At 28.6% G+C, this 27,679-nt stretch overlaps 19 protein-coding genes across 19 annotated transcripts in view; 14 read left to right on the top strand and 5 right to left on the bottom strand.

Annotated features, from left to right (window-relative positions):
- The window catches only part of Gasu_40470 ([pt] glutamine amidotransferase), a 689-nt gene extending 53 nt beyond the window's left edge, over window positions 1-636 (bottom strand). Inside the window, exons 1-2 of the mRNA XM_005704965.1 lie at window positions 365-636; window positions 1-304 (exon numbers count right to left, since the gene is read on the bottom strand). The exon at window positions 1-304 is cut by the window's left edge and continues 53 nt beyond it. Coding sequence (XP_005705022.1) covers window positions 27-304; window positions 365-614 — 528 coding nt within the window. The 5' untranslated portion in view covers window positions 615-636 and the 3' untranslated portion in view covers window positions 1-26. The remainder of the gene's footprint in view (window positions 305-364) is intronic.
- Window positions 637-1,006: 370 nt separating this feature from the next.
- Gasu_40460 ([pt] photosystem I P700 chlorophyll A2 apoprotein) lies at window positions 1,007-3,326 on the bottom strand. The gene has a single exon (XM_005704964.1). The coding sequence runs from the start codon at window positions 3,315-3,317 to the stop codon at window positions 1,113-1,115; it is 2,205 nt and encodes a 734-aa protein (XP_005705021.1). The 5' UTR covers window positions 3,318-3,326; the 3' UTR covers window positions 1,007-1,112.
- Window positions 3,327-3,335: 9 nt separating this feature from the next.
- On the bottom strand, window positions 3,336-4,886 carry Gasu_40450 ([pt] photosystem I P700 chlorophyll A apoprotein). Its single transcript, XM_005704963.1, has one exon. It carries the CDS (start codon window positions 4,879-4,881, stop codon window positions 3,370-3,372), a length of 1,512 nt encoding a protein of 503 aa, XP_005705020.1. The 5' UTR covers window positions 4,882-4,886; the 3' UTR covers window positions 3,336-3,369.
- A 9-nt stretch (window positions 4,887-4,895) lies between these two features.
- Window positions 4,896-5,676, bottom strand: Gasu_40440 ([pt] photosystem I P700 chlorophyll A apoprotein). Its single transcript, XM_005704962.1, has one exon. It carries the CDS (start codon window positions 5,627-5,629, stop codon window positions 4,952-4,954), a length of 678 nt encoding a protein of 225 aa, XP_005705019.1. The 5' UTR covers window positions 5,630-5,676; the 3' UTR covers window positions 4,896-4,951.
- Window positions 5,677-6,766: 1,090 nt separating this feature from the next.
- Gasu_40430 ([pt] hypothetical protein) lies at window positions 6,767-8,307 on the top strand. Its single transcript, XM_005704961.1, has one exon. It carries the CDS (start codon window positions 6,781-6,783, stop codon window positions 8,260-8,262), a length of 1,482 nt encoding a protein of 493 aa, XP_005705018.1. The 5' UTR covers window positions 6,767-6,780; the 3' UTR covers window positions 8,263-8,307.
- Window positions 8,308-8,346: 39 nt separating this feature from the next.
- Gasu_40420 ([pt] acyl carrier protein) lies at window positions 8,347-9,037 on the top strand. The gene is made up of 2 exons (XM_005704960.1): window positions 8,347-8,606; window positions 8,682-9,037. Exons 1-2 carry the CDS (start codon window positions 8,362-8,364, stop codon window positions 8,983-8,985), a joined length of 549 nt encoding a protein of 182 aa, XP_005705017.1. The 5' UTR covers window positions 8,347-8,361; the 3' UTR covers window positions 8,986-9,037.
- A 119-nt stretch (window positions 9,038-9,156) lies between these two features.
- Window positions 9,157-10,714, top strand: Gasu_40410 ([pt] light-independent protochlorophyllide reductase subunit B). The gene is made up of 2 exons (XM_005704959.1): window positions 9,157-10,597; window positions 10,656-10,714. The coding sequence occupies exons 1-2, from the start codon at window positions 9,170-9,172 to the stop codon at window positions 10,683-10,685; spliced, it is 1,458 nt and encodes a 485-aa protein (XP_005705016.1). The 5' UTR covers window positions 9,157-9,169; the 3' UTR covers window positions 10,686-10,714.
- A 17-nt stretch (window positions 10,715-10,731) lies between these two features.
- Window positions 10,732-12,696, bottom strand: Gasu_40400 ([pt] molecular chaperone DnaK). Its single transcript, XM_005704958.1, has one exon. The coding sequence runs from the start codon at window positions 12,676-12,678 to the stop codon at window positions 10,774-10,776; it is 1,905 nt and encodes a 634-aa protein (XP_005705015.1). The 5' UTR covers window positions 12,679-12,696; the 3' UTR covers window positions 10,732-10,773.
- A 180-nt stretch (window positions 12,697-12,876) lies between these two features.
- Gasu_40390 ([pt] large subunit ribosomal protein L3) lies at window positions 12,877-14,166 on the top strand. The gene is made up of 2 exons (XM_005704957.1): window positions 12,877-13,078; window positions 13,130-14,166. The coding sequence occupies exons 1-2, from the start codon at window positions 12,928-12,930 to the stop codon at window positions 13,558-13,560; spliced, it is 582 nt and encodes a 193-aa protein (XP_005705014.1). The 5' UTR covers window positions 12,877-12,927; the 3' UTR covers window positions 13,561-14,166.
- Window positions 14,167-14,586: 420 nt separating this feature from the next.
- Window positions 14,587-15,531, top strand: Gasu_40380 ([pt] 50S ribosomal protein L2 (plastid)). The gene is made up of 2 exons (XM_005704956.1): window positions 14,587-15,370; window positions 15,427-15,531. The coding sequence occupies exons 1-2, from the start codon at window positions 14,602-14,604 to the stop codon at window positions 15,453-15,455; spliced, it is 798 nt and encodes a 265-aa protein (XP_005705013.1). The 5' UTR covers window positions 14,587-14,601; the 3' UTR covers window positions 15,456-15,531.
- Window positions 15,532-16,106: 575 nt separating this feature from the next.
- Window positions 16,107-17,262, top strand: Gasu_40370 ([pt] small subunit ribosomal protein S3). The gene is made up of 2 exons (XM_005704955.1): window positions 16,107-16,718; window positions 16,770-17,262. The coding sequence occupies exons 1-2, from the start codon at window positions 16,116-16,118 to the stop codon at window positions 17,202-17,204; spliced, it is 1,038 nt and encodes a 345-aa protein (XP_005705012.1). The 5' UTR covers window positions 16,107-16,115; the 3' UTR covers window positions 17,205-17,262.
- A 414-nt stretch (window positions 17,263-17,676) lies between these two features.
- On the top strand, window positions 17,677-18,122 carry Gasu_40360 ([pt] large subunit ribosomal protein L14). Its single transcript, XM_005704954.1, has one exon. The coding sequence runs from the start codon at window positions 17,703-17,705 to the stop codon at window positions 18,069-18,071; it is 369 nt and encodes a 122-aa protein (XP_005705011.1). The 5' UTR covers window positions 17,677-17,702; the 3' UTR covers window positions 18,072-18,122.
- Window positions 18,123-18,696: 574 nt separating this feature from the next.
- Window positions 18,697-20,568, top strand: Gasu_40350 ([pt] small subunit ribosomal protein S5). The gene is made up of 4 exons (XM_005704953.1): window positions 18,697-19,102; window positions 19,150-19,661; window positions 19,739-19,854; window positions 20,052-20,568. Exons 1-4 carry the CDS (start codon window positions 18,726-18,728, stop codon window positions 20,529-20,531), a joined length of 1,485 nt encoding a protein of 494 aa, XP_005705010.1. The 5' UTR covers window positions 18,697-18,725; the 3' UTR covers window positions 20,532-20,568.
- Window positions 20,569-20,576: 8 nt separating this feature from the next.
- On the top strand, window positions 20,577-21,938 carry Gasu_40340 ([pt] translocation protein, Sec family). The gene is made up of 2 exons (XM_005704952.1): window positions 20,577-21,619; window positions 21,674-21,938. Exons 1-2 carry the CDS (start codon window positions 20,578-20,580, stop codon window positions 21,853-21,855), a joined length of 1,224 nt encoding a protein of 407 aa, XP_005705009.1. The 5' UTR covers window position 20,577; the 3' UTR covers window positions 21,856-21,938.
- Window positions 21,939-22,016: 78 nt separating this feature from the next.
- On the top strand, window positions 22,017-23,839 carry Gasu_40330 ([pt] DNA-directed RNA polymerase subunit alpha). The gene is made up of 3 exons (XM_005704951.1): window positions 22,017-22,375; window positions 22,452-22,810; window positions 22,867-23,839. Exons 1-3 carry the CDS (start codon window positions 22,048-22,050, stop codon window positions 23,800-23,802), a joined length of 1,623 nt encoding a protein of 540 aa, XP_005705008.1. The 5' UTR covers window positions 22,017-22,047; the 3' UTR covers window positions 23,803-23,839.
- A 17-nt stretch (window positions 23,840-23,856) lies between these two features.
- On the top strand, window positions 23,857-24,790 carry Gasu_40320 ([pt] small subunit ribosomal protein S9). Its single transcript, XM_005704950.1, has 2 exons — window positions 23,857-24,197; window positions 24,383-24,790. Exons 1-2 carry the CDS (start codon window positions 23,867-23,869, stop codon window positions 24,766-24,768), a joined length of 717 nt encoding a protein of 238 aa, XP_005705007.1. The 5' UTR covers window positions 23,857-23,866; the 3' UTR covers window positions 24,769-24,790.
- A 16-nt stretch (window positions 24,791-24,806) lies between these two features.
- On the top strand, window positions 24,807-25,538 carry Gasu_40310 ([pt] small subunit ribosomal protein S12). The gene is made up of 2 exons (XM_005704949.1): window positions 24,807-25,000; window positions 25,069-25,538. Exons 1-2 carry the CDS (start codon window positions 24,835-24,837, stop codon window positions 25,470-25,472), a joined length of 570 nt encoding a protein of 189 aa, XP_005705006.1. The 5' UTR covers window positions 24,807-24,834; the 3' UTR covers window positions 25,473-25,538.
- Window positions 25,539-25,586: 48 nt separating this feature from the next.
- On the top strand, window positions 25,587-26,024 carry Gasu_40300 ([pt] small subunit ribosomal protein S7). Its single transcript, XM_005704948.1, has one exon. It carries the CDS (start codon window positions 25,600-25,602, stop codon window positions 25,996-25,998), a length of 399 nt encoding a protein of 132 aa, XP_005705005.1. The 5' UTR covers window positions 25,587-25,599; the 3' UTR covers window positions 25,999-26,024.
- Window positions 26,025-26,036: 12 nt separating this feature from the next.
- On the top strand, window positions 26,037-27,377 carry Gasu_40290 ([pt] elongation factor EF-Tu). Its single transcript, XM_005704947.1, has one exon. It carries the CDS (start codon window positions 26,054-26,056, stop codon window positions 27,281-27,283), a length of 1,230 nt encoding a protein of 409 aa, XP_005705004.1. The 5' UTR covers window positions 26,037-26,053; the 3' UTR covers window positions 27,284-27,377.
- The last annotated feature ends 302 nt before the right edge of the window (window positions 27,378-27,679 follow it).

Here is a 27,679-nt window from a genome sequence, read left to right as displayed (position 1 = left end):
AGCAAATGATTTTAAATCATTTTGCTTTAGCTCATTTTTGTGAAATTTTTCAATATTGTTAATCCTGATTGAGAAGATTTTTCCGGATGAAATTGAACAGCCATTATATTGTCTAATGAAATAGCTACAGTAAAATTCAAATTACCATATTTAACAAAGGCACTTTCAATATTTTTATTGTCTAAACATACATAATAAGAATGAATAAAATAAAACCATAAGTTAGTATTAAAATCTACCCATAATGGAGATTTTTCATTGGTAATTTGTATAGAATTCCAGCCAATATGAGGTATATTTCTTACTAAATGTTTATCAAATTTTTTGACTTTACCTTGTATAATTCCTAATCCTTCTAACTTACCTTCCTCGCTATTTTGCATTAGTAATTGAAAACCTAAACATATACCTAGAAAAGGCATACCATTTTTAATATAAGTTTTTAATGGTTCGATAAAATTTTTCTTCTGTAATGAATGAATAGCTGAATCAAAAGAACCTACTCCTGGTAATATTATTTTAGAAATAGTTTTTAACTCTTCTGGATTAGAAATGATTTTAGGTACAGCATTCACCTGCTCTATTGCTTTACACACAGAATACAAATTACTCATTTGATAATCTATAATACCAATTAATTTCATTTTTAAGTTAGTTTTTATAGTTTTTATATTATTAATAGCTAATCACCAACTAGCCTTTCTAACTCCAGGTAATAAACAGTTATGTGCCATTTCTCTAAATGCATGCCTTGATAAACCAAAGTCTCTATATACTGATCTACTTCTATGTGTTAACCAACAACGATTCCTATGTCTAGATTCTGCACTATTTCTAGGTAAGTTTTGAAGCTTAATGCTTAATTCTAATTTTTTATCATATGAATTTGTTTTTTTTATTTGTTCTTTAAGTTGTATACGTTGATTTTTATATTTTTTTATTTGTTTTTCTCTTTTTATTGATCTTGTAATTGCACTTTTCTTAGCCATATAATTTGATAATTCTTTTTTGTAAAAAATAATTTATAAAATAAATTATATAGAATAAAAAAGAAAATAAAGTAAATCATTTTGATTTACTTTATTTTCTTTTTTATTCTATATAATTTAAAATTAACCAAACTTGCCAACAGTCGATGCTATAACAAATGGAGCATAAGTTAAGATATATCCTACAGCAAAATGTGCTAATCCTACCAAGCGTGCTTGAACGATAGATAACGCTACAGGTTTATCTTTCCATTTTATCAAATTTGCTAATGGAGTTCTTTCGTGAGCCCAAGCTAAAGTTTCAATTAATTCTTGCCAATAACCTCTCCAAGAAATCAAAAACATGAAACCTGTTGCCCATACCAAGTGACCAAACAAAAACATCCAAGCCCAAACAGATAAATTATTAACGCCATAAGGATTATAACCATTAATTAATGGCGATGAATTAAGCCATAGGTAATCCCTAAACCAACCCATTAGATATGTTGAAGACTCATTAAATTGATTAACATTGCCACCCCATAATGTCAAGTGTTTCCAATGCCAATAAAATGTTAGCCATCCTAATGTATTCAACATCCAAAACATTGCCAAATAAAAAGCATCCCATGCAGATATATCACAAGTTCCACCTCTTCCTGGTCCATCGCATGGAAAACTATATCCAAAATCTTTTTTATCTGGCATCAGTTTTGAGCCTCTAGCATCCAAGGCTCCTTTAACTAAAATTAAAGTTGTGGTATGTAAACCTAGAGCTATTGCATGATGAACTAAGAAATCTCCAGGTCCTATATCTAAAAATAGTGAATTATTAGTATCATTAACACCTTTTAACCAGCCGGGTAACCATAAACTTTCACCTGCTCTTGTGGCTACACTATCAGAAGAAGACAACAAAATATTAAATCCATATAATGCTTTGCCTGATGCTGCTTGTATCCATTGTGCAAATACCGGTTCAATAAGGATCTGTTTTTCGGGAGAACCAAATGCGACTACTACATCATTATGAACATATATTCCTAATGTATGAAAACCCAAAAATAAACTTACCCAACTTAAATGAGATATTATTGCTTCTTTATGTTCTAACATCCGAGCAAGCACATTATTTTTGTTTTGTTCAGGATTATAATCTCTAATAAAAAATATTGCGCCATGTGCGAATGCACCAACCATTAAAAATCCTGCTATATACTGATGATGAGTATATAAAGCCGCTTGGGTTGTAAAATCATTAGCAATAAATACATAAGAAGGCATAGCATACATATGTTGTGCCACAAGAGAAGTAATTACTCCTAAAGAAGCTAATGCTAATCCTAATTGAAAATGCAAGGAATTATTAATAGTTTCAAATAGACCTTTATGACCATCACCTAATCTACCACCTGGGGCTCTATGAGCATCTAAGATCTCTTTTAGACTATGTCCAATACTCCAGTTAGTTCTATACATATGACCAGCGATTATAAAAATCACTGCTATAGCTAAGTGATGATGCGCAATATCTGTTAACCATAAAGATTTTGTTTGTGGGTGAAACCCACCTAGGAATGTTAAGATGGCTTTTCCTGCACCTTCACTTGTATTAAATACATGATTCATACTATCTGGACCATCTGCGTACACTGACCATTGCCCCTTAAAAAAAGGTTCTAGCCCAGCTGGATGTGGTTTAGTAGATAAGAAATTATCCCAACCAACATGCTGACCTCTTGCCTCAGGAATTGCCACATGAACTAAATGTCCTGCCCATGCTAATGAACTAACACCAAATAAACCTGCTAAATGATGATTCAAACGTGACTCATTATTTTTAAACCATGCTAAACTAGGTTTAAATTTAGGCTGTAAATGTAGCCAACCTGCAAATAAAAATAACCCTGATATCACTAAAAGGAATAATGCTCCCAAATATAGGTCATTATTAGTTCTTATACCAATAGTATACCACCAATGATATAATCCTGAATAACTTATATTTGTTGGATAGTCAACTCCTGTTTGTGAAAAAGCCTTCAATGCGGCTTGACCAAAGTGCGGATCCCAAATCGCATGTGCAATAGGTTTTATCTTAGTAGGATTAAGTATCCATTTTTCAAAATTACCTTGCCATGCTACGTGAAATAAATTACCTGATGTCCATAAAAATATAATAGCTAAATGACCAAAATGGGAAGCAAAAATTCTTTGATATAGATTTTCTTCTGTAATATTATCATGACTTTCAAAATCATGAGCAGTTGCTATTCCATACCATATTCTTCTTGTAGTAGGATCTTGTGCTAAAGCTTGACTAAATTTAGGAAATTTTGTTACCATATATTATTTATCCTCATACTTATAACATATCATGATATAAGATAATTATACATTATCCAATTGCAATTATTCTTGCTAGAAAAAATGCCCAAGTAGTTGCTATACCGCCAAGTAAATAATGAGCTACCCCAACTGCTCTGCCTTGAGTAATACTTAAGGCACGTGGTTGTATTGATGGAGCAACTTTTAATTTATTATGCGCCCATACAATAGATTCAATTAACTCTTGCCAATAACCTCTGCCACTAAATAAAAACATTAAACTAAATGCCCACACAAAATGAGCACCTAAGAACATTAAACCATAAGCAGATGAGGATGAACCATAGGATTGAATTACTTGTGAGGCTTGGGCCCATAGAAAATCCCTTAACCACCCATTAATAGTAATAGCGCTCTGAGCAAAATTTCCTCTTGTTATATGTGATATATCTCCTGATGAGGAAATAGTTCCCCAAACATCTGATTGCATTTTCCAACTAAAATGAAATATTACAATAGATAAACTGTTATACATCCAAAATAGTCCTAAAAAAACATGATCCCATCCAGAAACTTGGCAAGTTCCACCTCTTCCTGGTCCATCGCATGGAAATCTAAATCCTAAATTAGCCTTATCCGGTATTAATCTAGAATTACGAGCAAATAAAACTCCTTTTAATAATATTAAAGCTGTTACATGAATTGTAAAAGCATGAATATGATGCACCATAAAATCTGCTGTTCCAAGAGACATAGGCATTATAGCAATTTTATTTCCGACCGATATAATATCTCCTCCAAAAACATAACTAGTTGTAGCTAAAACATTTGGTGCTGTATTACCTGGTGCAATTGAATGACAATTCTGTATCCATTGTGCAAAAATAGGTTGCAGTTGAATAGCTACATCTGAAAACATATCTTGTGGTCTTCCTAGTGCTCTCATGGTATCATTATGTATGTATAAGCCAAAACTATGAAAACCTAGAAAAATACAGACCCAGTTCAGATGAGAAATTATTGCATCTCTATGTCTTATTACTCTATCTAACAAATTATTATAATTTTGCGCAGGACTATAGTCTCTTACCATAAATATAGCTGCGTGAGCACCTGCTCCAACAATACAGAACCCACCAATCCACATATGGTGTGTAAAAAGAGATAACTGAGTTGGATAGTCTGTAGCTAAATACGGATAAGGTGGCATAGCATACATATGATGTGCTACTATAATACTTAACGATCCTAACATTGCTAAATTAATGGCAAGCTGCGCATGCCAAGATGTTGTAAGTATTTCAAATAATCCTCTATGTCCTTCACCTGTAAAAGGTCCTTTATGGGCATCTAAGATTTCTTTTAGACTATGTCCAATGCTCCAGTTAGTTCTATACATATGACCAGCGATTATAAAAATCACTGCTATAGCTAAGTGATGATGTGCAATATCTGTTAACCATAAACCTCCTGTTACCGGATTTAAACCTCCTTTAAATGTTAGAAAATCATTATATTCATTCCAATTTAAAGTAAAGAAAGGTAACAAACCCTTATTAAAGCTTGGATATAACTCTGACATTAAATTTCGGTTCAAAATAAATTCATGAGGGAGTGGTATTTGAGCTGGCACAATACCTGAATCAAGTAATTTATTGAATTGGTAAAGAAACATGAATCAAGTGCCCTGTCCACCCAAGTGAACCCAAACCTAATAAGCCTGCTAAATGATGATTTAACATTGATTCAACATTTTGAAACCATTCCAATTTAGGCGCAGCCTTATGATAATGAAACCAACCTGCAAAAAGCATTAAGCTGGCCATAAACAATCCACCTATTGCAGTTACATATAGTTGCATTTCATTAGTAATTCCTGATGCTCGCCATAATTGAAAGAGTCCAGAAGTAATTTGAATTCCTTGGAATCCTCCACCAACATCAGCATTTAAAATTTCCTGACCTATAATAGGCCAAACAACCTGTGCACTTGGTTTTATGTTAATAGGATTATTGAGCCAAGCTACATAATTAGAAAATTTGGCACCATGAAAGTACATACCACTTAACCATATAAAAATTACCGCTAATTGACCAAAATGAGCGCTAAAAATTTTACGAGATATCTCTTCTAAAGAATTTGTATGACTATCAAAATCATGAGCATCTGCATGTAGATTCCAGATCCATGTAGTAGTTTTAGGACCTTTAGCTAAACTACGAGAAAAATGTCCCGGTTTTGACCATTTTTCGAAATTAGTAGGGACAACATTTCTATCTATCAGAACTTTTGCCTTTTTTTCTTCTTGCTCTCTTGAGCTTATTGTCATAATACTTCTCCTATTTTGAGAAAAATCACTAACAAATAATAAATAAAAACTCATTTAAGTTTTTATTTATTATTTATTATATAAAAATATACAATAAATTTATTTTTTCTTTACAATAGTTAATTTTCTTACAGAGTTTATAAAGATGAGACTTGCATTATGATATCACCAATTGATATTTCATCACCATCTTTAAATAAAATTTTCTCAATCTTTCCTCTTTGATTTGCCTTTATTTGGTTCATTACTTTCATTGTCTCAATTATACAAACTATGGTGTTATGCTCTACTATAGAACCTATTTTAACAAATGGCTCTGCTCCAGGCATCGGTGAAGAATAAAAAATACCTGGCAAAGGACTAGTAATATCAATGTATTCATAATATTTATCTGGTTTCTTATTAACTAAATTTTCTTGTTTTCTCTTTTCTGACAAATTATTTTTATTTTCTTTTAGTGGTATGTTCAATTCATTTTTTGTTATTAATTTTTTATCATTATTATTTAGGACAGTTGTATATAAGTCATGCTTACTTAAAGTTTGTGAATAAGGAAATGTTGAATAATAAATGTTAAAATTAATATTAAAATTATGATAAAGCAAAGATTCATTTTTATGTGAACTTATTTCATAAGTTTTTGTTTTAATGTGATAGAAGTCTAAATTTAGTTCTTGTAATAAAAACAGTATTTTTTTTATATTGACACTCATATAATCTTAATGTATTTTATAGTTTGAATAATTATTTATTTAATAATTTTTAATTCATCCTCAAAAAACCATATTCTTACTTGCGAATCAAACTCAACTATCAAAACTATAATATTAGACTCTGTCAATCTTAATCCTCTTACAATACCAATTTTACCTATTTTATCTGTTAATTCAAATGTATTCGGATTCCTAAGTTTATACAAATAAACTTTTTGTCCAATAAAAGATAATTTATTTAAAGAATATGACGAAACAAAGTTATTCATTAAATTACAATAAATTTAATAATTAGATAATTATAAATAAATTAATATATCAATTAAAAATAAAATGATTATTTCAGATGATTTAGAAAAACTTCTTAAAATTTTACCAATAGAGATTAGCAAAACTATAGAAAAATATCCTAATAAAAATCAGCTAATAGAAATAGTAATGGATTTAGGAAAAAAACCTGAGGCAAGATTTTCTGACCATGTTTATTATATATCAAATAAAAATATCAATTGGCAAGATATTAACTATTGTATAAGAAGACTAGGAAAATTCAATGTAGACAATAGAACTGGTATCAAAAATACCTTACACAGAATAAGTTCTATCAATAATAGAGAAGGGCAAGTTGTTGGCTTGACTTATCGCGTAGGACGAGCAGTATTAGGCAATATTAACATAATTCGTGATTTATTAGAAATAGGTCACTCTATTTTAATATTGGGGAAACCAGGTGTCGGTAAAACAACTGCTATAAGAGAAATAGCAAGAATTTTAGCTGATGAGATTGGTAAACGGGTAATTATTATTGATACTTCTAATGAAATTGCAGGTGATAGTGATATAGGGCATTTTTCAATTGGCAGAGCACGTAGAATGCAAGTAAAACATCCTCAATTACAACATCAAGTAATGATTGAAGCGATAGAAAATCATATGCCAGAAGTGATCATTATTGATGAAATTAGTACTGAATTAGAAGCAATTGCTGCTAGAACAATCGCTGAAAGAGGTGTTCAATTAATTGGTACTGCTCACGGAAATAGTTTAGAAAATTTAATTCGTAATTTTACTTTGTCTGATTTAATTGGTGGAATTCAATATGTTACATTAGGAGATGAAGAAGCTCGTAAAAGAGGAACTCAAAAAAGTATTTTAGAAAGAAAATCATTTCCAACTTTTAATATTGTTATTGAAATTCATCAACTTTATTCTTGGAGAATTCATCAGGATGTTGAACAAAATGTGGATAGGATCTTACAAGGATCTAGACCTATTTTACAAGATAGATTTATTAGTTTAGATAATAAACATATTATTAAATATTCTCAATATAATAATAATGAAATTATAAATAGTAATAAATCTAAATTACATTCTATTAAAGAACATTCCAATCATTTGTTGCATGAACTAGTTAATAAAAATATGAATATAAATCATAAAATCTATCTATATTTGCATTCATTAAGTTATAAAGAAACACAATCTTGTATAGATAATATGCAATTACCGATAATATTAACAAAAAGCTTAGATAATGCTAATGCCATTTTAGGATTAAGAATACAGACAAAAAACACTCCTAAATTGAGAGAAATAGCTAAAAATAAGAAAATTCCTATATATGTGATTAGTAATGAGACTATACCACAATTAATAAAAGTATTAAAGAATATAATTAATTCTTACGATTTTAAAAAAGTTTATAAAAATACACACATTTTTGATTCTTTAAAAGAAATGAGAATGGCTATTCTTAATATAGTGCTTTCTAAAAATCAAACGGTGGAATTACTACCTAGAATTGCTTATATAAGAAAGTACCAACATATACTTGCTGGATACTTTAATCTGTATGCAATAAGTGTTGGTAAAGAGCCATTTCGACGTTTACGTATTTATCCTAGATCTTTAGCATAGTTTTTGACACTAATATTAATTTATATTAAATTAATATTAATCTAATTTTTATTAGTGTTATATTATTAATATAATATACCAATATAAGGAAAATAAATTATGAATAAAACTTTAACAGAAGAAGAAGTACTTGACAAAATTCGTGAAGTTGTTGCGACACAATTAGGAATTGATGAAACTCAAGTTTTGGATGATGCTAGTTTTACTAATGATTTAGGAGCTGATTCTTTGGATTCTGTTGAACTTGTAATGTCAATTGAACATGAATTTGGTATAAAAATTCCTGATGAGAGAGCAAATAAAATCTCTAATATTAAACAATTAAAAGACTTTGTAATGGAAAAGTTAAGTGTCAAAGTGTGACTTAATTTAATAGATTTTTAAATAAAGGAATTTGTTATGAATAAATCAGATTTAAGTGATGAATTAGCTAAAAGAGCAAAAATTACAAAAAAATTAGCAAATCAAGTTATAACATTGTTTACAGATATTGTAAGGGAAAAAGTGAATGATGGAGAGAAGGTGACCATAGTAGGATTCGGCACTTTTAAAGCAAAATATAGAAAACCAAAGGCTGTTAGAAATCCTAGAACTGAAAAAAGAATGGTTATTCCAGCTTCAAGAGTACCTGTGTTTACAGTTGGTAAGCTTTTTAAAGAAGAAGTAAATAATAAATTTTTACATAATCAAAATGAACTAAGAGAGCAAGAAAAAATAGAATAAAACAATAGTTATATTGATATTTTGATAATAGAATAAAATAATGTTCTATTATCAAAATATCAAATAATATTATTATCCTCCTAAATTTTACTAAGATTTGTTTTATATTATTCAATATAATTATTGATAATTACTTTAATTATGATTAAATTATAGAGAATAAAATATGAAACTAGCTTATTGGATGTATGCAGGACCAGCTCATATCGGCACATTAAGAATAGCAAGTTCGTTTAAAAATATACAAGCTATTATGCATGCTCCTCTTGGAGACGATTATTTTAATGTAATGAAATCAATGCTGGAAAGGGAACGAAATTTTACACCTGTTACTACAAGTGTAGTAGATAGGCATGTACTAGCAAGAGGCTCTCAAGAAAAAGTTGTCAATAATATTACTAGAAAAGATAAAGAATTTACACCTGATCTGATTATTTTGACACCAACTTGTACGTCTAGTATCTTGCAAGAAGATCTTCAAAATTTTGTTAATAGAGCAAGTATGGAAATCAAAGCAGATGTATTATTAGCTGATGTTAATCATTATAGAGTTAATGAATTACAAGCTGCTGATAAAACATTAGAACAAATTGTAAAATTTTATATTTATAAAGCTAAAAAAGAAAAAAATTTGTTAACTAATAAAACAAAAGATATATCTGTTAATATAATTGGAATAACAAGTTTAGGTTTTCACCATCAACATGATTTGAAAGAGATACAAAAATTGTTTTCTGATCTTAATATTAAAATTAATTTGGTTATTCCTCATGATACCTCTGTTAATCAATTAAAAAAATTACCTGAAGCATGGTTTAATGTAGTTCCATATCATGAAGTAGGGTTGTTAACAGCTCAATTTTTGCATGAAGAATTTAAGATGCCATATATTGATATTACTCCTATGGGAATAGTTGAAACCGCTAGGTTTATTAGAGAAATACAATCTATTTTAAAGAACTATCAGGTTAATGTCAATTATGAAGAGTATATCGATAAGCAGACTAGGTTTATTTCTCAGTCTGCATGGTTCTCTCGTTCAATTGATTGTCAAAACTTAACAGGTAAAAGGGCAGTTGTTTTTGGAGACTCTACTCATGCTGCTGCAATAACAAAAATTTTAGTTAGAGAAATGGGCATTAACGTTGTTTGGGCAGGTACATATTGTAAAAATGATGATGAATGGTTTAATAATGAAATAAATGATTTATGTAAAACAATTATTATCTCTGATGACCATAATTTTATTGCCGATTTAATTGCAGAAACTGAACCAGACGCTATTTTTGGAACTCAAATGGAAAGACATATAGGAAAAAGATTAAATATTCCTTGTGGAGTAATTTCTTCACCCGTACATATTCAGAATTTTCCTTTAAGTTATCGTCCTTTTTTAGGATACGAAGGAAGTAATCAGATTGCAGACTTAATATATAATTCCTTTACTTTAGGAATGGAAGATCATTTATTAGAAATTTTCGGTGGACACGATACTCGTGATACTATTAGTAATACACTATCATTAAAAGATGAAACGAATAAATCATCAATAGAATGGACGGAAGAGGCTAAGAATGAGTTATTAAAGATTCCTGGTTTTGTACGTAACAAAGTAAAAAAAAATACAGAAAAATTTGCTCTAGAAAATAATATTACTAAAATATATTTAGATACAATGTATTCAGCAAAGGAAGCATTAAAAAACCTCAATAAATAGAAAAAGATATTATACTCTAAGTTAGAGTATAATATCTTTTTCTATTTATTGAGGTTTTTTAATGCTTCCTTCTAATTTTTAGTTTCAAAAAATTCAGCATCGACAGTACCATCGTTAGAATTATTTTGAGTAGAAGTATTAGAAGAATTATTTACACCAACATTTTGATTTGATGTATTACTATATAACTTTTGTCCTATATTCATTAATTTTTGTTGTAAAGTTTGACTAATAGATTTCATTTGATCATAATTTTCTTCTTGAATACTTGCCCGTAAATTCTGTACAAGAGACTCAAGATTCGTTTTATCTTCACTAGAAATTTTATCACCAAATTCTTTGATTTGTTTTTCTGTTTGATAAATTAAAGAATCTGATTGATTTTTTAAATCAATTTTTTCACGACGCTCTTTGTCTTCATTAGCATATTGTTCAGCTTCTCTCACCATACGTTCTACTTCTTCTTTAGGAGAGGTTGAAGCACCTGTAATAGTAATAGATTGTTCCTTGTTAGTTGCTTTATCTTTAGCTGTGACGGATAAAATTCCATTAGCATCAATATCAAATGTAACTTCAATTTGAGGCACACCTCTTGGTGCAGGTGCTATCCCATCTAAGCGAAAAGTTCCTAAACTTTTATTATCTTTTGCTAGTTCTCTTTCACCTTGTAAAACATGAATTTCAACATTAGGTTGATTATCTATTGCTGTAGAAAAAATTTCTGATTTTTTCGTTGGAATTGTTGTATTACGTGGAATTATTTTAGTCATAACACCACCTAAAGTTTCAACTCCTAAAGAGAGAGGAGTAACATCTAATAATAATAAATCTTTTACTTCACCAGCTAAAACACCTGCCTGCACAGCTGCACCTATTGCCACAACTTCATCTGGATTAACACTCTGATTTGGTACCTTACCTAAGATATTTTGAACCAATTGTTTAATAGCTGGAATTCTTGTTGAACCTCCGACAAGAACAACTTCATTTATTTTAGTTGCATCAGTTTTTGCATCTTTTAAAGCAGTCTCTACTGGTATACGACAACGATTGATTAAATCAGAACACAATTCTTCAAATTTAGCCCTGGTAAGTGTTTTTTCTAAATGTTTTGGACCAGTATCTGTAGCCGTAATAAAAGGTAAACTAATTTCTGTTTGACTTACGTTTGATAGTTCAACTTTTGCTTTTTCTGCTGCTTCAGTTAATCTTTGTAAGGCTTGTTTATCTTTACTTAAATCTATTCCTTCTAATTTTTTAAACTCACTAATTAACCAATCTACAATCTTTTTATCAAAATCATCACCTCCAAGATGAGTATCTCCAGCTGTAGATAAAACTTCAAAGACTCCGTCTCCGACTTCAAGTATTGAAACATCAAAGGTTCCACCACCTAAATCAAAGACTAATATTGTTTCATTACTTTTCTTGTCTAAACCATAGGCTAATGAAGCAGCAGTAGGTTCATTAATAATACGTAGAACTTCTAATCCTGCAATCTTACCTGCATCTTTAGTTGCTTGACGTTGTGAATCATTAAAATAAGCTGGAACTGTGATCACTGCTTGAGTAACTTTTTGACCCAAATATTGACTAGCATCCTCAGCAAGTTTTCTTAACACTTGAGCTGATATTTCTTCTGGGGCAAATTGTTTTCCTAGAACACTACATTCAATTTTAACATTTTGATTATTATCTGTTATTACCTTATATGAAACTTGTTTTGACTCTTCAGAGACTTCATTACCTTTTCTTCCTATAAATCTTTTAATTGAATAAAAAGTATTTTCAGGATTAATAACTGCTTGTCTTTTTGCTATTTGCCCAACTAAACGTTCACCGTTCTTAGTATAGGCTACTACTGAAGGAGTTGTTCTAGCGCCTTCTGAGTTAGCTATAACAACTGGTTTTCCACCTTCCATTACTGCAACTACTGAATTAGTAGTACCTAAATCAATTCCCACCACTTTACTCATTTTTATAATACTCCTATTAACAGATAAATACATTATTATATACTTAATATAATTGTATAAAATTATCTTTAATATAGTATTTACCGAACATAAAAAATAATAGCTAGACAAAATTTAAATATTAATGTATATTAATATTTGAATTTATAATTTAATTAGTCTTTTTATTAGATAATAATACAATTTTAAGTGTATAACTATTAAATAGTCGTAAATTTTATAAGTAATTTAATATAAGGGAAATAGACAATGATAGGTTTTTTAGGCATTAAACTTGATATGACTCAAATTTTTAATGATCAAGGTTTAGCTATACCTATAACTGTAATTAAAGTAGGTGAATGTTTTATTACACAGATTAAAAAACATAACACAGACGGTTATAATTCAGTCCAAATAGGTTATTATGACAATTGGAATAGCTCTAAAAAGATTAATAACTCAATAAAAGGTCATCTAAAAAAAGCTAATATTTTTGATAAGAATATAAAAATATTTAGAGAATTTAGACTAGAATCAAATAATATTAAAAGTTTAGAATTAGGTGAAAAAATTCCACTAAGTTTCCTACAAGTAGGAGATAAATTAAATGTTATTGGTTATAGTATAGGTAAAGGGTTTGCTGGTTATCAAAAAAGACACAATTTCTCTAGAGGACCAATGTCACATGGATCTAAAAATCACCGTTTACCAGGTTCAATTGGTGCTGGAACGACTCCAGGCAGAGTTTATCCTGGAAAAAAAATGGCAGGTCATCTTGGCAATCGTAAAACTACAATAAAAAACTTAGAAATAGTGCTTATAGATATTGAAAAAAATGTAATTGGTGTTAAAGGTAGTGTACCTGGTAAAACTGGTAATTTAATTAGTATTTATAAATAATATAAATGAATACAACTCATAAAGAAAGATTATTAAATTTATGAATAAGATAATAAATATAAAGCAATTAAATTGGAATAACGAAAATAGAGGAATATACTCATTTGAGTTGAAAATAAATACTGACTATTTAAATAGTATTTATTTATTACATAGAGCCTTTGTAATTAGACATCTAAAAAATAGAACTATTAACGCTTCAACAAAAACTAGGGGAGAGGTTAGCGGTGGTGGAAAAAAACCATGGAAGCAAAAAAAAACAGGCCGAGCTCGGGCTGGATCAATAAGATCTCCATTATGGAAAGGTGGGGGTGTGATTTTTGGTCCTAAACCTCGTCTTATAGAAAAGAAAATTAATCGTAAAGAATGGAATTTAGCATTGAAGTTATGTTTATTAAAAAAAAGTGATCGCATGATAATAATTGAAGATTTTGTGCAAAATTTTGAGACACAAGCTAAAACTAAAGTTTTATATAATGCACTAAAAAGATGGGATATTAATTTAGAAAAAAAAACACTTATTATAATCGAAAATAGTAATCATAATATATTACTATCCAGTAGAAATATAACAAATATTGAATTGATAAATGCTAATAACTTAAATCTAAAGGCTTTATTATCAGCTTTCACAATAATTTTAACTCCTAAAGCTTTAGAGGTGATTAATCAAACTTATCAGGGAAATAGCCATGAAAACAAAATTTGACTATTATGATATAATAAAATCAGCTGTAGTTAGTGATAAAACAACGAAGTTATTACTTAAAAATCAATATACTTTTATAGTCAATAAATATAGTGATAAAAACTTAATTCGTAATGCTGTTGAAAATTTATTTAAAGTTAAGGTAATAAAAGTAAATACTATTAGAGAAAAATATCAATTAAAACGTAGTAAAAAATATATTGAAATAAAAAAGGCAATAATAACTCTAGATAAAACTAGTTCAATTAGCATACTGTTAAATATGTCAAAAGAAGACTAATATAAATATTATATAAAATTTCTTGAATATACTAAAAATAAAATATTATATTATGACCATTAGAACATATAAAGCATATACTCCGGGAACAAGAAATAAAACTGTATCGGACTTTAAAATTATTACTAAAAATAAACCTTGTAAAAATTTAATTATACATAAACATGTCAAATGTGGCAAAAATAATCAAGGTAAAATAACTTCAAGGCATAAAGAAAGAGGACATAAAAAACAATATCGTATTATTGACTTTAAACGTAATAAAAAAGATATTGTCGCGAAAGTAGCATCAATTGAATATGATCCTAATCGTAATGCTAGAATAGCATTACTTTATTATAAAGATGGTACTAAATCCTATATTTTGTGTCCAAACAATCTAGACATAGGAACCCAAATCATTTCATCTACCGATAATAATATAATTCAAATAGGTAACTCACTACCTTTATATAAAATTCCATTAGGTTTAATAGTACATAATATTGAATTAATACCTGGAAGAGGAGGTCAAATAGCTAGAGCAGCAGGCACCTATGCACGCCTTATAGCTAAAGATGAACACTTTGTTACACTTAAATTGCCTTCAAATGAAATCCGATTGGTAAAAAAAGAATGTCTTGCGACTATAGGACAAGTTTCCAATATAGAGTCAAATTTAATTACTATTGGAAAAGCAGGAAGAAGTCGTTGGCTTGGGAAAAGACCTAAAGTTAGAGGTATAGCGATGAATCCTGTAGACCACCCTCATGGTGGTGGAGAGGGGAAGAGTCCTATTGGAAGAAAACATCCTGTAACTCCATGGGGCAAACCAGCTCTAGGTATAAAAACACGTAATATAAAAAAAAATAGCAATAAATACATATTAAAAAATAAGGGTTAGATTATGAATCGTTCGTTATATAAAGGACCTTTTGTAGCTGCTAAACTGTTAAAAAAAATTTATCGTTTAAATAGTGAAAATAAAAAAATAGTAATCAAAACTTGGTCTAGAAGTTCTACAATTATTCCTATGATGATAGGGCATACTATTGCAGTTTATAATGGCAAACAACATTTTCCGATATATATATCGGATCAAATGGTTGGAGAAAAGTTAGGCTCATTCGTGCCAACAAGAAATTTTAAATCTCATATAAAAAATGACAAAAAAATTCGTCGTTAACAATAAAAAAAAATGGTAAAGTTATGCAAAATAATCATTCACAATTTGTCAAATCCGTTGGTAAATATATACATACATCACCTGTTAAGATTAATAGAATTTTAAATCAAATCAGAAATAGAAAATATAAGGAAGCTTTACTTATACTCCAATTTATGCCACATAAAGCAGCTAAAATAATAAATAAAATTGTTAAATCGGCAGGCGCAAACGCTGAACATAATTTTAAGTTTAATACTGATATATGTTTTATTAAATATGCATATGTAGATAAAGGACCTATATTAAAAAGGTTTTCTCCACGCGCACAGGGAAGAATTTATCAAATACATAAACCAAGTTGTCATATTACAATAATATTAGGAACTTAATTTAAAAAAAATATATAAATATAGAAAAAAATGGGACAAAAGATACATCCACTAGCTTTTAGGCTTGGTATTACGCAAAAATATAAATCTGTATGGTTTTATGAAAATAAAGAGTATTCCGATATTCTAGAAGAGGATCATAAAATTAGACATTTTATAGAAAATAAGTTTAAATTGAATGGTATTTCTAAGATTTATATATTTCGAAAAGCTAATCAAATTGAAATAAAAATAGAATCTTCTAAACCCGGACTTGTAGTAGGAAGATCAGGAAATAATCTTGAGTTGTTACGTAGGGAAATGTATAAAATTGTGGCACCTACTGAAAAAATTCGGATTAGTGTCATTGAAGTAATGCAACCAGATGCAGATGCTTCATTAATTAGTGAATTTGTTGTACAGCAATTAGAAAAACGTATTGCTTTTAGAAGGATTATGCGTCAAACCATTAATAAGGCTCAACGAACTAATATAAAAGGTATAAAAATACAAATTTCTGGCAGGCTTAATGGTGCAGAAATTGCGCGCACGGAATGGATAAGGGAAGGAAGAGTTCCTTTACAAACGTTAAGGGCTAATATTGATTATGCATATAAGAAAGCTCAAACAAGCTATGGGATTTTAGGTGTAAAAGTTTGGATTTTTAAAAATGAGATTTTATAATAAATATTTATAAATAGATAGTTTATCAAAATAATTATGCTTATACCAAAAAAAACGAAATTTCGGAAGCAACATAGAGGACGCTTAAGTGGTAAAGCCTGTAGAGGTAATACACTTATTTTTGGAGATTATGGCATACAAGCCTTAGAACCTGTATGGTTAACTTCAAGACAGATTGAAGCTACAAGAAGAACGCTTGTAAGATATATACGTAAAACTGGCAAGTTATGGATTCGTGTTTTCCCAGATAAACCAGTCACTTTTCGTGCTGCAGAAACTCGTATGGGTGGAGGAAAAGGCTCTCCAGAATATTGGGTATCTGTAATTAAACCTGGGCATGTCTTATTCGAGTTAAAAGGAATACCAAAAGATTTAGCTATTGAAGCTATAAAAAATGCTTCATACAAATTACCTATTAAGACAAAGTTGATCTCTAATTTGTTAGAAGGAGAATAAAATGAGTTTTTCTAAAATAGAAACAATAAGAAAGCTAAGTAAAAAAGATTTAGATGAAGAGATTATTTCTGTAAGACAGAAAATATTTGAATTATTATTAAAAAAAGCAACAAAACAAAGCATAAAGCCTCATTTATTTAAACACTATAAACATAGATTATCTCAACTATTGTTAATGAAAACAGAAATTAAAAGAAAAAAACAGTAACAAAAATAAGGTACAAATTTATGTCTGTTAAAAAACAAATTGGAAATGTAATAAGCCATAAAATGAACAAGACAATTGTTGTAGCGGTTAATAAAACAATAATTCACAATAAATATAATAAAATAGTAATACGTACAAAAAAATATAAAGCACACGATGAAAACAATGTATGTAAAATAGGAGATAAAGTAATAATTGAAGAAACAAGACCATTAAGTAAAACTAAAAGATGGAAATTAATAAACATTATTACGTCATCCTCAAAATTAAGACAATTTAAGGGATAAAAAATGATACAGAATCAAACTTATTTAAATGTAGCAGATAATAGTGGTGCTAAACAAATAATGTGTGTTAGAATTTTAAAACCCGGTAATGCAAAATATGCTCATATAGGTGATATAATTGTAGGAGTAGTAAAAGAAGCAATACCAAACATGCCAGTTAAAAAATCAGATGTTGTACGTGCAGTTATAGTAAGAACAAAAAAAATGCTTAGACGTCCTGATGGTATGCATATTCGTTTTGATGACAATGCTGCTATTTTAATAAATCAGGATAATAATCCTAGAGGTACTAGAGTTTTTGGACCTATTGCTAGAGAATTAAGAGATAAAAATTTTACAAAAATTATTTCTTTAGCAATAGAAGTAATTTAATAGTATAGTAAATACTAAAAATATAAAATAATTAAATTAATATTAATATATGAGAAGCCAATTATATAACTATTATAAAAATACAATAATTAAAGATTTGATTAGAGAGTTTGGATACCCAAATATCCATCAAGTTCCTAAAATAACAAAAATTAATATTAATAGGGGCCTAGGGCAAGATGGCCAAAACTCAAAAGTTTTAGAGAATAATGTAAATGAAATTGCATTAATTACCGGCCAAAAACCTATTATTACATATGCCAAAAAATCAATATCAGGATTTAAAATTAGAGAAAAAACACCTATTGGTATAGCTCTAACTTTGCGTAAAGAAAAAATGTATATTTTTTTAGAAAAATTGATTCATCTTGCCTTACCACGGATAAGAGACTTTAGGGGGATTAATACAAGTAGTTTTGATGGCAGAGGTAATTATAATTTAGGTATTAAAGAACAATTAATCTTTCCAGAAATTGAATATGATAAAATTGATAAAATAAGAGGTATGGATATTAATATAGTGACAACAGCTTTAAATGATTTAGAAGCCAAAAGACTTTTAACTCTATTGGGAATGCCATTTAAAAAAAATAATTTGTAATCTTAAGCTGAACGTAAAGGAGTAACAGTGTGGTTAAGGATACTATTTCGGATATGTTGACTAGGATTAGAAATGCAAATCTAGCCAAGTATAGTCTAGTAGAAGTACCTAATACAAAAATTAATTCTAATATAGCTAACGTTTTACAGGAAACGGGGTTTATTGATTCCTTTGAATTTAAACTAGAAGGTAAACTATCTCAACATAAAATTTTAATTTATTTGAAATATAAAGGAAAAATAAGACAGCCAGTAATTACTACGATTAAAAGAATTAGTAAACCTGGTCTAAGAATTTATGCAGGTTGCAAAGATATACCTATAGTCTTAGGAGGACTTGGCATTGCAATAGTTTCTACTTCACAAGGAATTATGGATGATAAGGATGCACGTTCTAATAATATAGGTGGAGAAATATTATGTTATATTTGGTAATCGGAGATTAAATTATGTCTAGAATCGGGAAACTTCCAATTAGTATACCTCAGAATGTAAATGTATATTTAGAGGATGATCATATTGTTGTTAAAGGAAAAGAAGGTGAGTTAAGAAAGCAGCTTGTAGAGCAAATAACATTTACAATAAGAGAAGAAAATAATAGATCCATTTTGATGATTGGTAAAAATAAACAAGATAATAAAACTAATGAGTTATATGGATTATATAGAACATTAATTAATAATATGATAATTGGTGTTAATACTAAATTTAGTAAATATCTTGAACTCAAAGGAGTGGGATATCGTTCTCAATTAGAAAATAAAATATTAACACTAAATCTTGGCTATAGTCATCCTATAAAATTTGTAATACCTGATTCAATTAGTATAGAAATTGAAAATAATACAATTATAAAAATTAGCGGTATTGATAAACAACTAGTAGGAGAAGTAGCATCAAGAATACGTAACTTTCGTTTACCAGAACCATATAAAGGTAAAGGAATTCATTATAGAGGAGAATATATAAAATTAAAAGCAGGTAAAACAGGTAAAAAATAAATATGAAATTTCTACAAAAAAATCAAATTCAAAAAAAGCATAAAAGTATAAGAAAAAAAATTAAAGGAAATAGTGATCGTCCTAGATTATACGTATTTAGGTCAAATCAGCATATTTATGCCCAAATTATTAATGATGAAAACAATAGTATTATTACAAGTAGTTCTACTTTAGATCCTATGGTAAGAAATCAAAATTTTAGTTGCTCTACTTGCAAAGCAGCAGAAATAGTTGGAAAAGTATTGGCAGATAAATGCAAAACAAAAAATATTAACAAAGTTGTATTCGATAGAGGAGGAAGACCTTATCATGGAAGAATAAAAGCTTTGGCGGATTCAGCAAGAGAAAATGGTTTAATATTTTAATTTTTTTAACTAAGGGTAATAGCATGAAATCACAAGAGAATGAATTAGTTGAAAAAGTCGTTCAAGTAAAAAGAGTAACCAAAGTTGTAAAAGGAGGGAAAAAGCTTAGTTTTCGTGTGGTAGTAATTGTTGGAGATCAATTAAATCAGGTAGGTATCGGGATTGGCAAGGCAAGTGAAGTAATTAGTGCAATTAGAAAAGCCATTGCTGATGGAAAAAAAAATTTAATTCAAGTACCATTAAATAAAAACTACTCTATACCTCATATTATTCAAAACTCGTTTGGTGCAGCATCGATTATATTACGACCATCTTCTTTAGGATCGGGAGTTATTGCAGGTGGGGCTGTACGTATAGTTTTAGAACTAGCAGGCGTTAAAAATGTTTTAGCTAAGCAATTAGGTTCTAATAATAAGTTAAATAATGCATATGCTACAATTATTGCACTAAAAAAATTAAAAAGTATTCAACATACATTAAAACATAGAGCTTAATAACCGTAATAATATTATTAAAAATAATTTAATATAATTTATTAAAATGTATAAAAATAATTTTGGTATCTTACAGAGATTAAGTGATTTACAAATTTTAAAAGAAAAAATTATTTTAACTTTGGTTATTCTACTAATATCACGACTGGGTATTTTTATTCCAATACCAGGAATCGATTATGAGAACTTTTATAAAATGAGTTCTAATAACCAAGTTATTAATTTTATTAACATTTTTGCTGGAGGAGGGTTTTCAACAATAGGAATTTTTGCTCTTGGTATAGTTCCCTATATTAATGCTTCAATTATTATACAGTTAATAACTCCGGCAATACCACTTTTAGAAAAATTACAAAAGGAAGAAGGAGATTTTGGTAGACAGAAAATCAATCAAATAACACGTTATCTTACATTAATCTGGTCTATTATACAAAGCATAGGAATAACATTCTGGTTAAAGAAATATTCATTAGAATGGAGTGTAGTATTTATTTTTCAAACAGTAATAATTTTAAGTACTGGTGCAATGTTGATGATGTGGTTTAGCGAAGTAATCACTGAAAATGGACTAGGTAACGGCTCATCTATATTAATAGCGATTAATATTATTGCTAGCTTACAGAAATCATCAAATATTTTGAAATTGAATTTTGAGACAGCAAATTATATACAACTATTTATATTCATAGTTTTGCTAATTTCAGTTTTGATTTTAATAATATATGTACAAGAAGCTACAAGACGTATACCTATAGTTTCAGCAAAACAATTATCAAGAGGTATTATAAACTCCTATAATAATTATTTACCTCTTAAACTTAATCAAAGTGGAATTATGCCTATAATTTTTGCAGCTTCATTAACTTTAATACCTATTTATTTAAGCCAAATAATAATTAACGATAATATTAGAACTAGTATCATGGTATTTAATAATATATTATTTAATAATAAAATTATTTATACCTTAGTTTATTTTACTTTAATATTTTTTTTTAGTTATTTTTATACAAACGTATTTTTTAATACAAATGAAATTACTGAAAATTTAAAAAAAATGGCGGTAAGTATACCAGGAATACGTCCTGGTATAAAAACTAAAATTTACTTAAAAAAAATTTTAAATCGCTTAACCTTTTTAGGTGCATCGTTTTTATCCTTTGTGGCTATTATACCTTCTGTTATGGAAACAATCACCCAAATTTCTTTAATTAAAGGAATTGGAGCTACTTCATTACTCATTTTAATAGGTGTAGCTATTGATATAGTTAAACAAATAAAAACTTATTTATTAAGTAAAAATTATGAACATATGATAGAATAAAATTTGTTTTTCATTTTATTAAAATTATTAAAAGGTGAATAAAATATGAAAGTTAGATCATCAGTAAAAAAAATATGTGATAATTGTCGTATAATAAAAAGAAAAAGAAGAATTATAGTAATATGTATTAATGAAAAACATAAACAACGTCAGGGCTAATTTAATTGTTAATTACATTTAGGAGATAAACTTATGGTAAGAATTGCTGGAATTGATCTTCCAAAAAATAAAAAAGTAGAAATTGCGTTAACATATATATATGGTATAGGCTTACCTTTGGCAAAACAGATTGTTTCTAACGCAAAAATCAATTCTGAAAAAAAAATACAAGATTTAGATGATAAAGAGATAGGAAATATAAGATCTATAATTGAAAAACATTATCAAGTAGAAGGTGATTTAAGAAAATTTGAATCTCTAAATATTAAAAGATTAATAGAGATTGGAAGTTATCGAGGTAAAAGGCATAGGTTAAATCTACCAGTTAGAGGACAAAGAACAAGAACTAATGCTAAAACTTGTAAATCTATGAATAAAAATAAATAATTAAAATGAAATGATAAAAAATATGGTTAAAGAAATAAAAAAAAACATAGTAAAAAAACAAAAGAAAAATATCTATAATGGTATAACACATATAAAATCAACATTTAATAATACAATTGTAAACATAACAGACATAAACGGTAATACTATTGCATGGGCTTCTGCTGGACAAGTTGGATTTAAAGGTGCTAAAAAAGCTACACCTTTTGCAGCACAAACAACAGCAGAAAAAGCTGGTAAACAAGCTTTAGAGAATGGAATGCGACAAACAGAAATAAGAATAAATGGTCCTGGTTCTGGTAGAGAGACGGCTATTAGAGCTTTACAAGCTCTTGGTTTGAAAATAACAACGATTAAAGACATAACACCCATACCTCATAATGGTTGTAGACCTCCTAAAAGAAGACGTGTTTAAAAGAACTAGATATAATTTATATTATTTTATTATATAGTTATATGAAAAAGTTACAAATTGAATGTCTAGAATCTTTTAATCAAAACCCAACAAATCAATATGGAAAATTTATTATTTATCCTTTGAACAAGGGGCAAGGTATTACTTTAGGTAATGCCTTACGAAGAATAATGTTGGCGGAATTAGAAGGTTTAGCTATTTCCAGTGTCAGAATATCTGGAGTTAATCATGAGTTTACAACTGTTGAAGGTGTGCGTGAAGATGTTTTAGACATATTATTAAACCTAAAACAAATTATATTCAAAAGTGATTTAGATGAACCCCAATTTATAAGATTAAAAGTATCAGGTCCGTCGATTGTTACTGCCTCTGATTTAGAATTACCAACTCGTCTTGAATTGGTCGATCCAAGACAATATATAGCTACAATTGATAATAATACTAATTTAGAAATGGAAATGAAAATTGAAAAAGGTAAAGGATATGATTTAGTTAATAAAAAAACAGGAGAAAATTTAACAGAAAGTTTAAAAGTAGATGCAGTATATATGCCTATAAGAAAAGTAATGTTTCATGTTAAAGAACAATACAATGGTGAATCCTTATTATTCGAAAAACTTATTTTAGAAATCATAACTAATGGTAGTATTACTCCTAAAGAAGCAATAATAAAAGCTTCAGACATTTTTATCAAGATGTTAGAGCCACTAAAAGAAATTGCAATTGAATCAGAAGAAGAAAATAAAGATAACAGTCAAGAAGAAAAAAAATTACACCAAGTTCCAATCGAAGAATTACATTTATCTGTTAGGGCTTATAATTGTCTAAAACGTGCTCAAATTTTTTCAGTAGCAGATCTATTAGATTATTCAGAAGAAGACTTGTTAGAAATTAAAAACTTTGGATATAAATCAGCAGAAGAGGTTATGCAAGCATTACAAAATTATTTAGGCATAACATTACCCAAAACTAAAAATAAAACTTAGTTATATATTAAAATAATATAAATAATTAATCTAATAGGACAAATAAAATTCTATTTAATCAACAATGGATAAAATGAATAACACTTATTTCCCTGATAAAACATACTCTGAAGCAAAACATACATGGTATTTAATTGATTGCAAAAACCAGACTGTAGGTCGAATAGCAACTGCAATTGCTAGAATTTTAATTGGTAAAAATCAAAGTACTTATACTCCTTATGTCAACACAAAAATACATGTTATTATTACAAATTCTAAATACGTTATTATGTCTTCAGGAGATAAAAAAATATATTTTAGAAATTCTAGAAGACCAGGAGGTTTAAAAAAAGAAAGTTTTAATCAACTTAAATTACGTTTACCAAATAGAATTATAGAACATGCAGTAAAAGGTATGTTGCCTAAAAATAGATTAGGCAGAATTTTATTTAATAATTTAAAAGTTTATAGTGATAATTCTCATCCACATATTGCTCAAAATCCAATAGAGTATAAACTTGATAAAATAAAATAATGTTAGTATATAAAAAATACAAATAGTAAATAAATAATATGCTTGATAATCATATACAAACAGGAAGACGTAAAAATGCAATTGCGCGTGTATTAATTAAAATGCATAAAAATGAATTTAATAATGGTAAAATCATTATTAATGGTCAAACTACTGAAAAATATTTACAATACAATCCTATATACATAAATAAAATTTATTTACCATTTGAAATAGTAAATTATGATATATCTACTTCTGATCTAATAGTCCAAGTAAAAGGTGGTGGAATTTCTGGTCAAGCAGATGCAATTAGGCTTGGTATAGCTAGGACCTTATGTGAAATTGATACTAGTTATAAACCATTATTAAAACAACATAATTTGTTAACGAGAGATTCGCGCATTAAAGAACGAAGAAAATATGGTCTCAAAAAAGCAAGAAAAGCGCCTCAATATTCAAAAAGATAACAATAAATCATGTATTTAATTGAAATTAATAATAAATAAGATATTGATAAGTTTATAATTAAATTTATGCCCAAATCTAATATTCATCCTAAATGGTATCCAGAAGCTGAAGTCTATTGCGAAGGCAAATTAATTTTTAAAATTGGATCTACTAAACCTAAATTAAATGTTGATGTATGGTCAGGTAATCATCCTTTCTTTACTGATTCTCAAAGGATTATAGATACTGAAGGTAGAGTAGAAAGATTTATAAAAAAATATAAAATTCAAAATAACAATTCAGATATATAAGATATATAGTAAAATATCAAATACATACCCAATATAATATGCCAACTATTCAACAATTAATTCGAGAAGCAAGAAAAGACATAAGAAAAAATATAAAATGTCCAGCTTTAAATGCTTGCCCTCAGAAAAGAGGTGTTTGTACACGTGTATATACTAATACTCCTAAAAAACCTAATTCAGCATTAAGAAAAGTTGCTAGAGTAAGACTAACATCAGGTTATGAAATTACAGCTTATATACCTGGAATTGGCCATAATTTACAAGAACATTCTGTTGTATTAGTCAGAGGAGGAAGGGTTAAAGATCTTCCTGGTGTTAGATACCATATTGTAAGAGGAGCTTTAGATTCTGCAGGCGTTAAAAACCGCAAGACTAGTCGTTCTAAATATGGAGCCAAGAAATTGAAATCTTAGATTATGACTTATAATTATTTTAAATTTTAGGTATTAATTATCAATATTAAATATTATGTCAAGAAAAACTATTGCTAAGAAAAATTTTGCAGATAAAGATCCAATTCATAAAAGTCGATTAGTTAGTATGTTAATCAATAGAATTATTAAAAATGGTAAAAAATCCCTTGCACAAAGAATTACATATACAGCCATGGATTTGATTCAAGATAAAACTCATGCCAATGCTATTAAAATTTTGGAAAAAGCTGTAAAAAATGTTACTCCTTTAGTAGAAGTAAAGGGCAGACGTATTGGAGGTTCAACATATCAAGTTCCTATTGAAGTAAAAACCTATAGAGGTACTAATTTAGCCTTAAGATGGCTAATAAATGCAGCAAAAAAAAGAACAGGAACAAATATAATAGTCAAACTCTCTAATGAGATTATTGATGCTTCGAATTATACTGGTAATGCTATTCGTAAAAAAGAAGAAGTTCATAAAATGGCTGAAGCAAACAGAGCTTTTGCCCACTATCGTTATTAACAACAATTAAAATTTTTTAATATTAAATATAAAAATCAAAAATAGGATAAAAAATATGTCACGTACAAAATTTGAACGTAAAAAACCACATGTTAATATTGGAACTATAGGACATGTTGATCATGGAAAAACTACCTTAACAGCAGCAATCTCAGCTACCTTAGCTTCTACATCTGGTAGCAAAGCTAAAAAATTTGATGAGATTGATGCTGCTCCTGAAGAGAAAGCTCGCGGAATAACAATTAACACTTCGCATGTAGAATATGAAACAGATAAAAGACACTATGCACATGTTGATTGTCCTGGCCATGCAGATTATGTAAAAAATATGATTACTGGAGCAGCACAGATGGATGGAGCAATTTTAGTAGTATCAGCTGCAGATGGTCCAATGCCTCAAACAAGAGAACATATTTTATTAGCTAAACAAGTTGGTGTACCGAATATTGTAGTTTTTCTTAATAAAGAGGATCAAGTTGATGATCCAGAATTACTAGAACTAGTTGAGTTAGAAGTGAGAGAATTGTTAAATAATTATGATTTCCCTAGTGATGAAATACCCTTTGTTTGTGGTTCTGCTCTCTTGGCCTTGGAAAGTTTAACTAAAACTCCAAATCTTAAACGAGGCGAAAATAAATGGGTTGATAAAATATATGAACTGATGGATGCAGTTGATGATTATATTCCAACGCCTCAACGGGATATGGACAAACCTTTCTTAATGGCAATAGAAGATGTTTTTTCAATAACTGGACGTGGAACTGTAGCAACTGGTAGGATTGAAAGAGGACAAATTAAAGTTGGTGATACTATTGAATTAGTTGGATTAAAAAATACTAAGACTACTACTATTACAGGACTAGAAATGTTTCAAAAAACCTTAGAGGAAGGAATAGCAGGTGATAATGTCGGTATTTTATTAAGAGGCATACAAAAGGATGATATTGAAAGAGGTATGGTACTAGCCAAACCAGGTACAATTACACCACATACACAGTTTGAGGCTGAAGTTTATATTTTGAAAAAAGAAGAAGGCGGTAGGCACACTCCTTTTTTTAGTGGTTACAGACCTCAATTTTATGTTAGAACTACTGATGTAACTGGTACAATTACTAGCTTTACTTCTGATGAGGGAGAGACAGTTGAAATGGTAATGCCTGGCGATCGCATAAAAATGAGTGTTGAATTAATTAATCCTATTGCAATTGAGCAAGGAATGAGGTTTGCTATTCGCGAAGGCGGTAAAACAATTGGTGCTGGGGTGGTTTCTAAAATTATTAAATAATACTTAATTATCGTGTAAAAACCTACTTACCTTACTTTATAACATATAATTTTTTATGATAAATATTCAGCCAAATAAAATAAGAATTCGACTTAAAGCTTATAATAGTAATTTGTTAACAATTTCATGTGAAAAAATTCTAGATACTGCACGTAAAAACAATTCTATAGTAGTGGGTCCTATTGCTTTGCCTACAAAAAGAAAAATTTATTGTGTCTTAAGATCTCCTCATGTTAATAAAGATTCAAGAGAACACTTTGAAGTACGTAAACATAGGCGTATAATTGATATATATCAGCCTTCTATAAATACTATAAATGGATTAATGAAACTTGATATACCTGCGGGTGTAGATATTGAAGTCAAACTTTAAAAAGGGAAATAAAAAAGAACGAA

This window comes from Galdieria sulphuraria (assembly GCF_000341285.1).
Source record: "Galdieria sulphuraria unplaced genomic scaffold scaf_35, whole genome shotgun sequence".
Taxonomy (NCBI): Eukaryota; Rhodophyta; class Bangiophyceae; order Galdieriales; family Galdieriaceae; genus Galdieria; species Galdieria sulphuraria.
Note: the sequence above shows the minus strand (reverse complement) of the source record. Positions and strands in the feature narration are given on the sequence as shown.